Source organism: Mustela putorius, unplaced genomic scaffold (assembly GCF_011764305.1).
Source record: "Mustela putorius furo isolate JIRA1106 unplaced genomic scaffold, ASM1176430v1.1 tig00000578_pilon_pilon_pilon, whole genome shotgun sequence".
NCBI lineage: Eukaryota > Metazoa > Chordata > Mammalia > Carnivora > Mustelidae > Mustela > Mustela putorius.
The window spans coordinates 3,900,702-3,917,424 of record NW_025421422.1 but is presented as its reverse complement, the minus strand read 5'-3'; the positions used below and the strand labels follow the sequence as shown (position 1 = coordinate 3,917,424).

Here is a 16,723-nt window from a genome sequence, read left to right as displayed (position 1 = left end):
TTTTTTTTTTTAGTAGACCCCATGCCCCGCATGGAGCCCATTGCAGGGCTTGAAGTCGCTACCCAGAGATCAAGACCTGGTTGAGATCAAGAGTCACATCCCAACTGAATGAGCCACCCAGGAGCCCCTTGGTGTTGTAGTTTTATGACTATATATAACCTCCCCTTTTATGTCCATTATTTTGTTGTCCTGAACCACATATTACAGAAGTAATTTTGTCAAGAAGATTTGATTCTTCCATCAGGTTTTGTTAATTAGAAATCTTTTCATGCAGCTTTAGCTGTTTCATTCTATTAGTAGTAGTTGTTAAATATAGGCCAAAAGACTGACAATTTTTTTTTAAAGATATATTTATTTATTGGAGGTGGGGAGGGGGCATAGGGAGACTGAGAGGGAGAATGTCAAGCAGACGCCCTGCTGAGTATGGAGCCCAGTGCAGGGCTCAGTCTCATGACCTGAGACCACAACCTGAGCTGAAGCCAAGAGTCAGAGGCTCAACCAACTGAGCCCAGGTGCCCCAACAAAAAAAATTTTTTAAGATACTTATTTTTTTGAGAGGGGAGATCATAGAGGGAGAGTGAGAGAGAGAAGGATGGGACTTGATTCCAAGACCCTGAAGTAATGACCTGAGCCAAAGGCAGCTGCTTAACCCGACTGAGCCACCCAGGTACCCCAACAAATTTCTTTTTAAGATTTTATTTATTTGAGAGAGAGAGCATAAATAGGGGGAGGGATAGAGGAGGGGGAGAAGCAGACTCCCCACTGAGCAGGAAGCCTGATGCAGGGCTCAATCCCAGAACCCCAAGATCATGACCTGAGCCAAAGTCAGACACTTAACCAACTGAGCCACCAAGTTGCCCCAAAAGACTGACAATTCTTATTTATTTTCTAGTCAGTTCTACACGAAAGGCAGTGAAGGGGCAGAGATCTAGAGGAGGGCAGAGAGTCCGTAGGAGAGACAGGGAACTGGGAAGAGTCAGAAGCTGCCACTGTCCCATTGCTAAGTTCTTGAAGGTATGCCAGGGCTCTGAGCAGCAGAATTAGCCCATTCTGCTAATTGAGTTGCTCCTGAGTTGCTCCTATTACGATACCTGGAAAGGTAAAGAAGAAGGAGGATCTCCCCCACCCCCCACACTGGCTGAGGGAAAGAATGAGCCTTGTCCTTTGCGATTAGATTACTCCATTATCCTCCTCTTCTCCCCTCCCATTCCTTCTCCACTAGTCATGTTTAATTACAGGCTGTGCCCTAACCATTCCAGGTGGGTGGCAATGGCGCTGTCTCTCTGCTTATAGCCCTGGGTCACCTTGTCTCCAGCACATGTGATAATGTCTTTCTCTGGCGACATAAAAGGGGACCTTTTTCTGTAAATAGTATAAAATTTGGCCAAAGTAAGATAGACACACCATCAAAACTGCACACTTGTTCTTTTGGGGTAGAAAGGATTCTCTTCTGCTCTTAAGAAAATTGTGATTAATTTATCTCCAGTGTCACAGGGCTTTGCTGCCTTTGAGGTAAGGCCCTGGTCATCATATTACCTCGAAGGGATAGGGTTTTCAAAAAAACTCGGTGCTTAGAACAACTACTGTCTTTGATCAGATAGTGCAAATCCCGGCTCCAGTATTTATGAGTAGTATGATCCTAGATCAGCCATATTGTTCAAAGCTTTGAGTTTCTCCTCTGTAAAATGAAAATGGTTATACTCCCTCCCTCATAGGGTTGTAGGGGTCTGGTGACCTCAAGTATAAAGGTCCATAGGAAGCATTCTGGAAATGGTAGCATGACCCTCAGTGATAGGTGGCATTACCATCCCCAGATCACCAAGTCTGCCTTGAGGCAAGGCATTGGCCAGCATTCTCACTGCGGTCTTTTCCCTTTGCCAGTGACTTGCTGTCTCCTGACTCAGTCTTGAGCTGTTTGTATCCAGGAGATCACGGAAAGAAAACTCCAAATCCAGCCAATCAGTATCAGTTTGATAAAGTCGGGTGAGTCAGCAGTGTCTCCTCCTCTCCCAGCCTCTCTGCTTTGGAGTGCCTCTGGCAGCTCACCATTTAGGGCCAGAGGCCTCTCAGTGGGGAGGGGAGACTCTGGGGTGGGGTGGTAGTGTGGTTTTAAGAGAAGGGAATGCAGGGGCAAATGAAGGTCATGGAAGGGTGAGGAGGGGTGGAAGCATCAAACTTGGAAGACATAACATATGATATAACATGGTTTATCATTTTAATTCTCTGAGGATTAAAAACTTTAAAAACATTTAAAAAATTGGTAGGCTGGTGAAAAGCTCAGTGGCACTGCCTTATTGAGATTTGCCTATGAGTAAGGGTAGGAAGAGAAAAGCAAACATGGGAGAGGTGAAATTCACAGTAGGGAGGTGATGTAGTTTAGATCCTGGCTGTGAGTGGCTGAGCCTGCAGGACTAGTCCATTTTGAGGGGGTGAGGGGATAGGAAAGGCTGTGTCCTGGGACCACTGCAGAAAGGACTTATAACTTTTATTTATGTATTTATTTATTTATTTGACAGATCACAAGTAGGCAGAGAGAGAGGGGGAAGCAGGCTCCTAGCTGAGCAGAGAGCCTGATGTAGGGTTCTATCCCAGGACCCTGAGATCATGACCTGAGCTGAAGGCAGAGGCTTTAATCCAACTGAGCCACCCAGGTGCCCCTATAACATCTTTTTATGCTGTGTTCTTTTCTGCAGCATCCTGACTTTGAGAGACTACGTACTTGACCTAGGTCACCCCTATTTGTGGGTACAGAAGCTGGGTGGCCTCCACTTCCCCAAAGAGCAGCCCCAGGTGTGTTCACTGATTCTTTCTCCTTGGCTGAAGATCTCTACTTCCTCATATCCTGTGCAGACTCCAGAAAGGCTTCCGATGTCCTCTGGGGGTTTTGAATGATCAGAATGCTATTCCTCCAGGCTATGATCTGTCCTCCCTCCACTCAGGATACTAAAATGTCTGAGGCCTACAAGTGTTTTTGTACCTTTTGCCTTCTCCCTGAGCATAGCAGCTCTCTTAATTATAACTTTGGTCCTTGCCTTGGGTACAGCAGGGCTCCATGCTCTGCCACCCCTCAGTTTTATGTACAGAGATGCCAAAAATTAGGTGTCAACAGAACCCCAGGGGATGTGGCATATTAGAAGTCTTTCTCAAGAGGTGACCAAGCCTCTCAAGAACCTAGTAGTTTATATTGTTCCTACTGGAACTCAGCATCAGGCCTGTCACAGCAGGCAATTCCTGCAATTTCTGTAAGATAATCTATCTCGGTGTGGGTGGTCCCGGCTGCCATAGGCATGCGGGGCCTAGGAGAGAGGCAGTGCCTGGAGGAAGGGACAGAGCACCCAGGTGTGCTGCTCTCTGTTGTCCACAGCACACGGTGATTGCTGACCACTCGCTGAGCGCCAGCCACATGGAGACCACCATGAAACTGCTGAAGACCAGGGTGCAGTCCCGTCTGGCCCTTCACAAACAGTTTGCATCCCTGGGTAAGTTAAGAGCCACTTGGACAACAAAGAGACAAAGATGACTTATCCTTCATTCAGATTTCTCCAGTTCTGATCACATCAGAGAGGGCTTGCTCTTGCTGAGCAGAGCTGGTGGCAGGGCCACTAGAGAGAGCTACAGGCCCATCCATGCAGAGTTCTGAGCTCCCCTCAGGGCCATCATGATTGTCCTAGCTCACAAAAGAGGCCCAGAGCCGTCTGGGTGGTCCAGGATAGTGGACTGGTCAGGAACAACTACTACTACTAACCTACTTTAGGTTAGCATATGTCAGCCTTTGGTGTCCATTCTACTGATACTTAGTAGAAGCCCAATTCATGCTTTGTAGACTTTACATTTAGCTTATTTGAGTACAGCTGTTCAGGAATCCACGCCCTCCCCCTTCCCCTGAGACCTACTGAGCTAACGTCTTCCATGGTAAGGCCGAACCCCAGTGTTTTTCATAAGCTCTCAGGTGATTCTGATGAGCCATTGACCACAGTGGTGCCCTGTTGGATGTTTCTCCTCATTCACAAAATACTTGTCAAGGGCTTACCATGCATAAGGCAATTGTGGGATAGTGAGAGTTAAGGTCTTTCTGAACTGAAATAGTAACTCTCGGGAAAGTCATTGGGTTTCTGGGACCCATCTAGAGATCATTACCCTGTCAGGGAGCTCTTGCAATCTACGTGGACCCAGGTGTCCCCAGGGCAGCATTGCTTGTGGCAGGCTTGCTCCCCATCAGCATTGCTCCACTTGTTTTGTCCTGAGGTTGGATGATTTTCATCCTGGACAGCATTTACTGTGTTGGCATATTTGCAGATTGAAGTGCCAGCAGGAATTTGCCCTGGAGCAGTTCTCTAGCTCTCCTCCCTTAGAGGAACTGACACAGAACACTTCAGTTGTTTCCTCCATCAAGGTCAGCTATGAAAACAGCCCTCTTAGCTATTTGATCTAATTAACAGTCCCTGCTGCAGAGACACTGTCACTGGTTCTGGCTGCCAGCGGGGGTTTTGTTTTGCTGACAATCATTTGCATTAAAGATAAAGCACCGTGAAAGCTAGTGCTAGGTCTGGCCACAAGCACTTAGCACCCGGGTAAGGTCAAGTGGTGCACCTGCAATCCTAGCACCTGTTGACCAGGGTATCTGTGGAATGCCTCCTGTACCTGCACAGCTGGCAGGGCAATCTGAGCCCTCCAGATACTAGTTACCCTGTGTGGCACCTGATTGCTACCTGTGATACCACATATCTTGCTCTCTTTTAGAACATGGCATCGTACCAGTTACTAGTGATTGCCAGTACCTCTTCCCTGCAAAGGTTGTCTCCCGCCTGGTGAAGTGGGTGATGATTGCCCATGAGGATTACATGGTAAGTGGAGGAGGGCCAGATCACCCTTGCCATCCCAAAGACTCCTGTCACTTTTGAGCTCCTGCCTTTTCAGCGGGGCACTTGACTGGAGTATCTAGGAGTTCACTCCGCTGTGGTGACTTCTAGGAGCTGCATTTCACCAAGGACATTGTGGAGGCAGGACTGGCTGAGGACACGAATCTCTACTACATGGCACTCGTGGAAAGGGGCACAGGTAATTTCTTTTCTGATCATGGTACTAGACAAGGGGAGCTAGTAAGAATAAAACATTCCTGGGACACCTGGGTGGCTCAGTCAATTAACTGTCTGCCTTTGGCTCAGGTCATGATCTCAGAGCCCTAGAATCAAGTCTTACATCAGGCTTCTTGTTTAGTGTGAAGCCTGCTTCTCTCCCTCTGCCTGTCTCTGTCCCTCTGACAAAATCTTAAAAAAAAAAAAAAAAAAAAAAGGAATAAAGCATTCCTGAGGGCTGCCCAAAGAAAGCAAAAGATCCTAGAATCCTGCCAGTGTGACTTAGCAAATAGTAATGATTGGAAGATCCACCGTTCAGTGAAGACTTGCTCTGTAACACAGCCACATCTTATCTCATTTAATCCTCATGACAGTACTGAGAGTAGTAATAAAGGTAATAAAGGTAGCCCCCGTTTTCCTTAAGTTTGCATGCCACCACTTTGCTTTTACAAAAAACCTACATGAATACCTGTTTCCATTAACTGAAAGAAAGGAGGATTTTCACTTTTACCAAAAAAGTCATTACTGTGCTGATGTAGGTCTTTTGTAAAAGTAAAGTGGCATTAATGCTCAGGATGTGGAGGATGCCCCTTTATTTATGCCCTTTGGGCTTAGGAAAGGGTTCATAGGAACATTTTGCTTTTGGATAATAGGAGAAACCTGTATTCCCATTTTATAGGCAGGCACACTGAGACTCAGTCCCAAGTGCAGTCTGACTTCTGAGCCTGAGCTCTTGGCCCTTTTCTTTACCATTCTCTAAAAGCAGGTACCTGTTCTTCCTCCTCTTCACAGAAGGGCTGACATGTTATTCTCAGGTTGTGAAGTGTGCAGGGTGGCAGGACCTTCCTCCCTGTCGGCGGTTCCTACACTCACTTTGGAGGCATCGCAAGCTATTATTTCTCACAGCTGTCCTGGCATCTAATTTGCCAAGGCTTGCTGTGGAGCCAACCAGGTGCTGCCTCTGGAGCTGTTTTCTGGATCCTGCCCTGGCGAGCCTGGCACTGCCCATAGGATCTGACCCCCGTGTATCTGTGGCTGCAGAGCTGGGGGATTTTCTGTGATTCTAAGCTAGTGGGAGAAACATAAGGAAAGATTGCACTCTTTGATGTTAGAGTTTCTCTACCCTGTGGTTTCTTATCTTCTTTTTTCCTTTGTATGGTTTTAAAATATTCTGAGGAGGGGCGCCTGGGTGGCTCAGTGGGTTAGAGCCTCTGCTTTCGGCTCAGGTTATGATCCTAGGGTCCTGGGATTGAGTCCCACATCGGGCTCTCTGCTCAGCAGGGAGCCTGCTTCTCCGTCTCTCTCTGCCTGCCTCTCTGCCTACTTGTGATCTCCGTCTGTCAAATAAATAAATGAAATCTTTAAAAAAAAAAAAAATTCTGAGGAAATTAAATATTTTAGATATAGTTGAGGTCCCCTTACTTTATACTTCTTTCTCTCCCTCAGGATAGGTGACTACTATTTGGAATAGGGATTTGGAATTTGGAATTTGACTATTTTTTGTACATTTGCTTCTCATTCTTCTCCCTTTAAGAAAATACTTTTAGGGACGCCTGGGTGGCTCATTTGGTTGAGCAGCTGCCTTCGGCTCAGGTCATGATCCCAGCGTCCTGGGATCGAGTCCCACATCAGGCTCCTTGCTCGGCGGGGAGCCTGCTTCTCCCTCTGCCTCTGCCTGCCATTCTGTCTGCCTGTGCTTGCTCTCTCCCCCTCTCTCTCTGATAAATAAATAAAATCTTTAAAAAAAAAAAAAAAAAGAAAATACTTTTACCAGGTGCCTGGGTGGCTCAGTGGGTTGGGCCGCTGCCTTCGGCTCGGGTCATGATCCCAGGGTCCTGGGATCGAGCCCCGCATCGGGCTCTCTGCTCGGCAGGGAGCCTGCTTCCTCCTCTCTCTCTGCCTGCCTCTCTGCCTACTTGTGATCTCTGTCAAATAAATAAATAAAATCTTAAAAAAAAAAAAATACTTTTACCTTGTTCCTAAATAACATAGAATACTGTTTTAAAAGGGTACAAAAAGGCACCTGTGTGGCTAAGTGGGTTAAGCCTCTGCCTTCAGCTCAGGTCATGATCTCAGGGTCCTGGGATGGGTTCTCTGCTCAGCAGGGAGCCTGCTTCTCCCTCTTTGTCTCTGCCTGCCTCTCTGTCTACTTGTGATCTCTCTCTCTATCAAATAAATAAAATCTTTAAAAAAAATTTTTTTAAATAAAAGGACACAAAACATGTAGTCCAAGATGTTTAATTTTTTTTAAAGATTTTATTTATTTATTTGACAGAGATCACAAGTAGGCAGAGAGGCAGGCAAAGGGTGGGGGGAAGCGGGCTCCCCTCTGAGCAGAGAGCCCAATGTGGGGCTCAATCCCAAAACCCTGAGATAATGACCTGAGCCAAAGGCAGAGGCTTAACCCACTGAGGTGCCCCGAGTCCAAGAATTTATAAAGCCCAAGTGGGAAAAGTCACAGACATCACTCTGTTGGTTGGGCAGATGAAAGCTTGAAAGGTAGTAAGTGTTCTAGATCCATCAGAGTGAATATGATAAATAAAATTTTCCTAAGATGCATTGAAGAATTTGAATATTTAAGAGTGAAATTTAAATGAATAAGTGGGCAGTCAATTCCAAAAAATTTAAATCACTTTACAACAGATCAGTTTGAAAACTGATGAATTAAAAACAAAAAAATTGAATAGAGATAAATCTAGGAATATATGCTGTTAGGACACCAACAATATGGCAGGAGAGAAAGGACTTACTTTTTATTTTTAATTTTTTCATTTAATTTATTTAAATTCTATTAATTATAGTGTATTATTAGTCTCAGAGGTAGAGTTCAGTGATTCATCAGTCTTACATATACTACTCAGTGCTTATTACATCATGTGCCATCCTTAATGTCCATCACCTAGTTACCCTATCCCCCCACCCCCCTTCCCTCCAGCAACCATCAGTTTATTTCCTATACTTGAGTCTCTTACTCTTTGTCTCCCTCTCTGATTTCATTTTATTTTTCCCCATTCCCCATGATCCTGTTTTGTTTCTTAAATTCCAAATATATGTGAAATCACAATTTTCTTTATCTGATTGTCTTATTTCACTTAGCCTAGTACCCTCTAGTTCCATTCACATCATTGCAAATGGTAAGATTTCATCTTTCTGATGAGTAATATTCCATTGTATATATATATACCATGTCTTCTTTTTCCATTCATCTGTCATTTGACATCTGGGCTCTTTTCATAGTTTGGCTATTGCAGACATTGCTGCTAAACACTGGGGTGCAGGTGCCTCTTTGGATCACTGTGTTTTTATCCTTTGGGTAGGATAAAATGTGTGTACTAATAAATGTGGTTGCAACTGTCAGGGAAGAATTGTCTTAATTTATATTCTCTTGTTCTCTTTTGTTTGAATTACTGGTGTGTCACAGTTCTTTTTCTTTCCCCTATAAATAATGAAAAAAGAATGGCATACTTCACCCATTGGTAGAAAGGGTAAATGTCCTGTGGAGAAATGCAAAGGCTGTCACCAGAGAAGAAAATGAATACATTAAAAAATATAACTTTTCAGGGGCACCTGGTGGCCCAGTCAGTTAAGCGTCTGCCTTCACTTCAAGTCATGATGTCAGGGTCCTAGGATCAAGCCCCGTGTCGAGCTCCCTGCTCAGCAAGAAGTCTGCTTCTCCCTCTCCCTCTACCCCTCCTCACTGCTCATGCTTGCCCTCCTTCTTTCTCTCAAAGTCTATAAAAAAGAAATACAACTATTTCCTATAAGGAGTATGAACATAGCTTTGATATCCGACAGTTCTAGTTAAGCTCAGCACTGCTGCTTTGCAACAGTTTGATCCTAAGGAAGATTCTGTCAGAGCTTCGTTTTCTTTGTATATAAAACGGGCATGTAATAATGGTACCCATCTCAGAATCATTGGTAGGATGAAATAAAATGTGTGTAAAGAGTACAACACAGTGCTTGGAATACAGTAAGTTGGCTATTAAAAAGTTTCACATAACAAAATACCTAAAAAGAAAAGGAATAGAGTAGAGAAAATATATTTGATATAATAGCTAGTACACAATATTGCTGGAAAGAAAAAACAGATAGCCTTCACATGGGAAAATCCTTAACTTGCTGGCAAAGAAAGAAATGCCAGTTAAAACAAAATTCTGTCAAAGGAGCAAATAAAATTCTTGGGCAGACCCAGTGTGGACCAGATTCTGGGGAGTCCACACACCTCTGCATTCTTGGAGGGACCAGAGTCACAGGACCTCACATTCTGCAACCTGACAGTTCTACTTAGGAGATTCTAAAACAAAAATAAAGGTACCAGAATGTGCTGTGCAACACTCGGATTAATACAAGGCAGAGCTAGCCTCAGGGGCCCAGTGGGGAGGGTCCATGACTGGTATACCCGGTCTCAGAACTGGTTTTTCCTCCTTACTCCCTTCCCAGCCAAACTCCAGGCTGCTGTGGTGCTAAACCCTGGCTACTCCTCCATCCCACCTGTTTTCCAGCTCTGTCTGAACTGGAAAGGAGAGAAAACCAATAGCAATGATGACAACATTCGGGTAAGACCCTGCTGGAGGTGATGGAAAGAGCACGGAGAGCCTCTTTGGGGGAGGGAGGGCAGTGGCAAGACGTGCTGCAACTGAGAGCTTAACCACTGGTCTAATTCCAGTGGACCGTGAGGCCTGCCAGGATTTGTAGAATTTGCGGGAGGCTTTTTGGTATAGTAGAAGAAAAAGCCTAGCGCCATATTAACCAGTTGCCTAGCTTGGGGTCACCCCATTTTAAAATGGGGATACTATAAATCCTTGCCTTGAAAGGTTGCTGTCTTGGGCTTCGGTGGAAATGTGAATAAACTGGGAAGCATGGAAGTGTTGGCATGAGGTGGTGTGTGAGATTATTGTAGCTAGTAAATAATCATTGTACCTGTTGATTTGATTCTGTAGTGTCCTGCTGGCTGTGGATCATGTTTTTAATGCTAATACCTTCTGACTTAGGTCTTGAGATTTCTTCTCCACACACCTCCATCTTCTTGGCTGTGGGAATGTTGGCTAGGGAAAGTTACAGGTCAGAATCAGGAAGACGCTGGTGTCCTGAGCCTGAGGATAAACTCATCGGGTTTGATCTGGTGTGACCGAGGTCCTATAGAGGCCTGGCTACTGTTCCTGTGGAGCTGTCAGACCCAGTTAGTCTGAAGGTAGTGCTGAGTTTCTGGCTTTCCCACTCCTTAGGCTATGGAGAGTGAGGTCAACGTTTGCTACAAGGAGCTGTGCGGCCCCCGACCCAGCCATCAGCTCCTGACCAACCAGCTGCAGCGCCTGTGTGTGCTGCTGGATGTCTACCTGGAGACTGACAGCCACGATGACAGTGTGGAGGGGCCCAAGGAGTTTCCCCAGGAGAAGATGTGTCTGCGGCTTTTCAGGTGAGGGGACGGGTGGGAACATTGGAGCTCTGGAGGTGTCCAGCCTTGCCTCTCTCAGGGACTCAGGGCAGAGATCAGAACCTGGTATGGAGGGCGTGCTCGTACTCACGTGTGCTTGTCTCTCTTCACAGTGGAAATAAAAATTCTGTAGCCAGATTTTCTGAGCAGGGCTTGCTCCCTCTTTCCTGAAACCCACTTCCTACAGCTGGTCCAGCTGTTCTTCTCGAGCACCCCTGAAGGTGGGCCACCCACTGAGTGAGCCCCACCAGAACCAAAAGGATTAAGCTAAACTTCCTGTGCTTCTTTTGGAAAACAGCATGGTTTGCTTTTTATTGTCCAAATAAGCTTTTAAAACTACATAAAGCCCCACCAGTCCCAGAGTCTGCCATATTCTTCCTGGGATGCTCCTGAGTCTATGAGAATGGCAGTTCTAGGCAGTTGGGCATCATGGAAGGAACCAGTTCTGAAGTAAGACAAATAATAAGTACAGATCATTGCTTTGCTGCTCACCAGCTGTGTGATCTTGTTAGAATCACTTTAGCTCTGGACCTATTTCCTAAAGGCTGACATGGAAGTATATTGTCTGGCTCGTGGTGAATTAGAGATAATTCATATAAGCTATGAGAACGGTTCCTGGCACAGACAGGGCTCACAAAATGCCATTAGGTCCTGATGACTTGGTGTTCAGTGTGTCTGTGCTCATGGCACTTTTAGCTACTTTTCTTTTCACTTTGGTGAGGTCCTTTCTCTCCCTTTTATCCCTTAACACATGTTCTTGTTCTTTTGTTTTGTTATTTCTTTTGTTTATTTATTTATTTGACAGCACAAGCAGAAGGAGAGGGAGAAACAGGCTCCCCACTGAGCAGGGAGCCCAATATGGGGCTCTATCTCAGGACCCTGGGATTACAAAGCAGAGCCAAAGGCAGATGCTTAATAGACTGAGCCACCCAGGCACCCCACATGTTCTTGTTCTTAAAGATCAGTTTCAAAATTCCAGAGTCCATGCTGTTAGGCTTTCCTTCCCTTTTGAGCAAGCAGCTAGGGAGGAATGGTGTCTGGGAGAGAGGAAGGGCTATAATCTGTTTCTAATTGGGGCATCCCTGTATTCCCTGTCAGTCTAAATGTCCCTTACCTGCCCCTTACCTCAGATAGCCAGTCCCAGCACCTGGAAGCTGTGCCAGCATCCTTCCGCTTCCATCTGGCACCTCCACCTGGCCTGGTTCTTCATGTTATCTGATAATAACCAGTTCCAGCCCCCAGGTGGCTGCTGGAAGGTGGAGCTGGCGGCTAGATGTTGGTAGCTTCTAGGACTTGCTCTCCCTAGTGAGTCTGTGTGAGAACTCTGTTCTTCCCACCCTCCCTATCTGCTGTAACACATTTCGAGGGTGGGAGCTCTCACACAGTCAGTGTTTATTTTCTGTTACCTAATGGTTCCCGAAGGATCCATTTCCTGTAGTGCTTTTTGTCACCCAGGCAGAGGTCCTCCATCAGGGCATTCTGGGTTTGCGCTCCTTTGGCTTCTCAGATCCAGTTAACCCCATGACTGGAGAGATGCAAGTTTCTCAGCCTAGAGTCCAGCTAACCACTGGTATCAGACCAAGAAGCTGGGCTGCAAAGTGCTGGCCTGGCAGCAGGAGGCAGGAGGTCTAGTTCTGCCTGCGGCTGGCTACCTTCAGACTGTGGGTTCTCCATTAGCCATATGCCTAGACTTGCCCAGGTGATTCTGTGCCCTTGTGATGTTGGGAGTATCTGTCATTATGGTTATGAGCAAGGACTTTGGGCCCAAAAAGATGTGGGTTCACATTGCAGTTCCAGCCTATGTGATGAGGGTCTACACTTAGCCGCCTGAGCTTCAGATTCCTCATTGGTTAAAAACAAAACAAAACAGCATCCACTTCAGGTATTATAGGGAAGATGAAATTAAACGAGATATAGTGTGTAAAGTGCCAAATACGATGGCACGCAGAGTAAGCCCTCACTTAAGTAAGTAGTTGCATTGGTATTGGAATAAAAACCTTCTTTCTCTTGTCTCTGTGTACACACACACACACACACACTCTTCAGACTGATATCCAGGGTGTCACCTTTCAAGTTACCACTGAATGTCAACCATAGCAGACAAAAGTGGCCCTTTAGATGGTCATTGTTCACTGTGGAGTTGGGTAGAAGAGGTCCGTTTGTGAAGTTTTGCCTGGGATCCCCAAATCCCTACCATTATAGCTGAAGCACCTTAGCTTCAGAGCGTTGAGGTTTTGGCCATGATTGTCAGCCTGCCTGTGGCCAGTAGGATTTAGTGTTAGTCCTGGTTTTGAAGTTGAGCCCGTTGCTTTCTGACAATTACCTTCGGGCAGACAGTTTACCTTCCTGAGACTGTTTCTTCATCTATAAAATCTATAAAATGGTAGAAATAGTATCTCAGAGGTAGTAGTATAAAGCACGTGGCTCTTGGCAGACACTTAGTGCTGATTGTTTTCGTTCTTGTTTACACGGGAATCTCCCTGCAAAAGGAGGATTTTAAGGTTTTTTCTTATTATAAAAATTAAATAGGGGCACCTGGGTGGCTCAGTTGGTTAATCATGACCTGTCTTTTGCTCAGGTCATGATTCTGGGCTCCTAGGATTGAGCCCCGCACCGGGCTCCTTGCTCAGCAGGGAGCCTGCTACTCCCTCTGCTTCACCCCCTGCTCCTGTGCACTCACTCACTCTCTTTCTCCTCACTTTCTTTCTCAAATAAACAAAATCTTTTAAAAAAGAGAGAGAGAAAGAAATATGTTTGTTGTTAAACATAAAAACGTCAATGAGCAGTTTTGTAAAAACACTAAAAAGTGAGGGTCTCCGAAGTGCCTGTTGTTGGTGAGGGCCTTTCCAGGTTTATGCTCATGCCTTTGCAAGCATACATTTTTGCCAAAACAGTATGACACCTTACATATTGTTTTATAGTCTGCTTTTCGTTCGTTTTTCACCTCCCAACAGTTGCATAGTTTTCCCTTGTGCAGATGAATTGTAATTTCTTTTGTCAGCCCAAAGGGCACGGTATTAACTGATTTCCCTTCTCCTCTTTCTTTAGGGGCCCCAGCAGGATGAAGCCGTTTAAATATAACCATCCTCAAGGATTCTTCAGCCATCGCTGACCTTCCACTCAGCCTGTTGTTCTCCCCCATGACCAAAGTGCTATGCCTCTACCTTCTGCTTTGGCCCACATGTGGCTCTTGATAGTCTCCAAAGACAGGTTTTTTTATTTCTAGCTTATTAAAGTGTCACTTGACCAAGTGACCTTTGTCTTGTGGCTTCCTGGAGACGACGGGGGTGGATTTGCAGTCTGGAAGGGCAGCTGGGGACCACAGCATATTGTGAAAGAGTTTTTGTGGACTGGCTTTCTCTAGGTGGCCAAGAAAAGCAGAGTGCAGAATATTCTGAGTCTGTAGAAAGATGCTGCCCTCTTATCCCCACTCATCTTTCTTGTTCTTGCTTTGGGAAGGCCTCATTATTTTGGTGTTTATTACCCTAAGTCTCTGCCATTAGGAGGTGGCAGGGAAAGCCCAAGTGAGCACAGCCCAAAAAAACAAAAGTTCTTTCCCTTCCCCTCTCCCTCCACTAACTTCAGTACCTTCATTGGGCAGATTCTCTCTGATTGTTGGATTTTATAAACATCTGACTGTGTAGCACAAAGAGAAGACAGGTACAAGGAGTAATTGTAAATATTGCAGCATTGTGTGAAGTCAGTGAGAATGGTGTTGGAGAATCATATGTAGAGCCACCATCTAATGAGGCTCTGGCAGAGTGAGACCAGGAGCCATTTGAAGAGAATCTTCATGGTGAGGACATGATAAGTGCCTCAAAAATAATGGTTCGACTCTCAGGGAATTAGGAGAAGTCCTAGGAAAATCGATAAAACCCTCTAAAATATTTTCAAAATAACCTCCTTTATAATTCTGCAAAAGTCAAAGTGAAGGATGGCATAAAGTGTTCTTGGACAGTTTTGTCAAAAAACTTATTCCCCATCTCCTCAAAAAAAAAGTCAGTTTTCAGTTCATTATTTGTTTAAGAAATAAGATATAAAGCTGGAAAATATTTAAGAATTATTACAGGTGTACCTGGGTGGCTCAGTCAGTTAGGCATCTGTCTGCAGCTTGGGTTGTTATTGAGATTGGGCCCAATGTCCAGCTTCCTGTTCAGCAGGGAGCCTACTTCTCCCTTTCCTTGCTCACCCCCCCGCCACCACTCTCACTATCTCTTTCCCTCTCTCTCCCTTTCTCTCTCAATTAAAATATTTAAAAAAGAGAGAGAATTATTATATACTTGGGGCACCTGGCTGACTTAGTCAGAACAGCAAGCAACTCCTGATCTCAGGGTCATGAATTAGAGCCCCAAGTTGGGTGTAGAGATTACCAAAATAATAATAATAATAATAAACCTAAAAAAAGAATTACTATAGGGGCATGTGGGTGGTTCATTGGATTAAGCCCCCACCTTTGGCTCAGGTCATGATCTCAGGGTCCTGGGATTGAGTCCCACATCGGGCTCTGCTCAGCGGGGAGCCTGCTTCCTCTTCCCCCCTGCCTGCCTCTCTGCCTACTTGTAATCTCTCTCTCTCTGTCAAATAGATAAATAAAATCTTAAAAAAAAAAAAAAAGAATTATTACATACTTCTAAGAATCATCTATAAAGTTTTTTTTTTAAGATTTTATTTATTTATTTGACAGAGAAAGAGAGATTACAAGTAGGCAGAGAGGCAGGCAGAGAGAGAGGGGAGGAAGCAGGCTCCCTGCCGAGCAGAGAGCCCGATTCGGGACTCGATCCCAGGACCCTGAGATCATGACCTGAGCTGAAGGCAGAGGCTTAACCCACTGAGCCACCCAGGCACCCCCATCTATAAAGTTTTTAACTACCAGATGAAAATCTACAAAATCTACTCTTATAGCCATTTTTAATGTATATAAAGTTTATTTTTTGTGAGTCTTCTTTCTTTTTTTTAAAGATTTTACCTATTTATTTGTCAAAAAGAGAGAAAGAGCCAGTGAGCACAAGCAGGGGGAGCAGCAGACAGAGGGAGAAGCAGGCTTCCTGCTGAGCAGGGAGCCCAATGTGGCACTCGATCCTGAGACCCTGTTATCATGACCCGAGCCAAAGGCAGACGCTTCACCAACCGAGCCACCCAGACGTCCCAATTTTTGTGATAGTCTTGATGAAGTGGCTTTTTTCTCCCACAGTATACTTTGAACTTTGTTCCCCATTATTGGACTTCTGCTGATTTTCCTTGGATAATATGGGCATCTGGTAGAAGAGTTGTTTCCTCCTGTTCTCTTGGCTGATCACTGAGCATCCCAGTGATAAGGATTTCCTGAGAAAGAACTAGAAGACTCCTGGCACTGCCAGGCCCTTCATTTGATAGATGGAAGCCTGAGCCCTTGAAAAAAGGAAAATGTGACCTCTGTTGGCTGTTTTAATGACTGCCACTACCTCTGCCTGTCCTCAGCCTACATCATTCTTTTGAATTCAGAGGTAGAGACTTTTCTGCCCAGTGATCCTCGAATTTCAATATGTGTGAATCCCCCATCCCAGGAAGAAATTAATAGATTCCCATGCCTCACTGTAATATTCGGTCTCCGTTGAACTAAGATGGGCACAGGAAGTGAAGTATATTTTTAACAAGCTCCCCAGGTGCACGTTGCCCTAGTCTCTTTTTGGAAGTGGTTGTACTTTCTTCCCTTCTCTCATTTTTCTTGGTGACTCCTCATAGACCGCAGAAGGCCCAATTCTTTGCAAGCAGCTCCACATCTTCTGTCTTGGGTACCTTGGGCAGCAGTGTGAACCTCCCTCTGTGTGCTTCTTTCTTTCCACATAGTGTGATCTCTTTGTCTTTTTCCTGACCTACTTGCCTGGACTCTGTCCCTGCTAGCATCTCCTTGGTCTGGCCACCTTCAGGCCCTGTGTCTCACTGCCTGTGCTGAATAAGATTGAAATAGGGTCTAAAAATAGTTCCTTTAATGGCCCTGCATTGCAGCCTCCACTGTTCTTGGCTGGAAGACAGCCAAACTGACTCAGCACAACCGACAGCTGGGACAAGGTTGCAAAGATGGCTTGTGAGCAGTGGGGAAAGGCTCTGCTTTCTGGGCAGGGGATGTCAGAGTCTGTCACCCTCCAGAAGAAATTTTCCCTCTTCAAAGGAGCTGGCTGAACAAAGGAATCCTTTGGCTGTAAGGAGAAGTGTTTTCAAACTAGTGAGAAGCCCA

General features: G+C 45.3%; 1 protein-coding gene across 4 annotated transcripts in view; it reads left to right on the top strand.

Moving 5' to 3' along the window:
• Nucleotides 1–13,760, top strand: part of THOC5 (THO complex 5) — a 35,324-nt gene extending 21,564 nt beyond the window's left edge. For all 4 annotated transcript variants that reach the window (XM_004766472.3, XM_004766471.3, XM_004766473.2 and 1 more), the window contains 8 exons: nt 1,882–1,983; nt 2,694–2,790; nt 3,365–3,479; nt 4,741–4,844; nt 4,971–5,058; nt 9,516–9,631; nt 10,301–10,491; nt 13,558–13,760. In XM_004766472.3, coding sequence (XP_004766529.1) covers nt 1,882–1,983; nt 2,694–2,790; nt 3,365–3,479; nt 4,741–4,844; nt 4,971–5,058; nt 9,516–9,631; nt 10,301–10,491; nt 13,558–13,621 — 877 coding nt within the window. In that variant the 3' untranslated portion in view covers nt 13,622–13,760. The remainder of the gene's footprint in view (nt 1–1,881; nt 1,984–2,693; nt 2,791–3,364; nt 3,480–4,740; nt 4,845–4,970; nt 5,059–9,515; nt 9,632–10,300; nt 10,492–13,557) is intronic.
• Nucleotides 13,761–16,723: the final 2,963 nt, after the last annotated feature.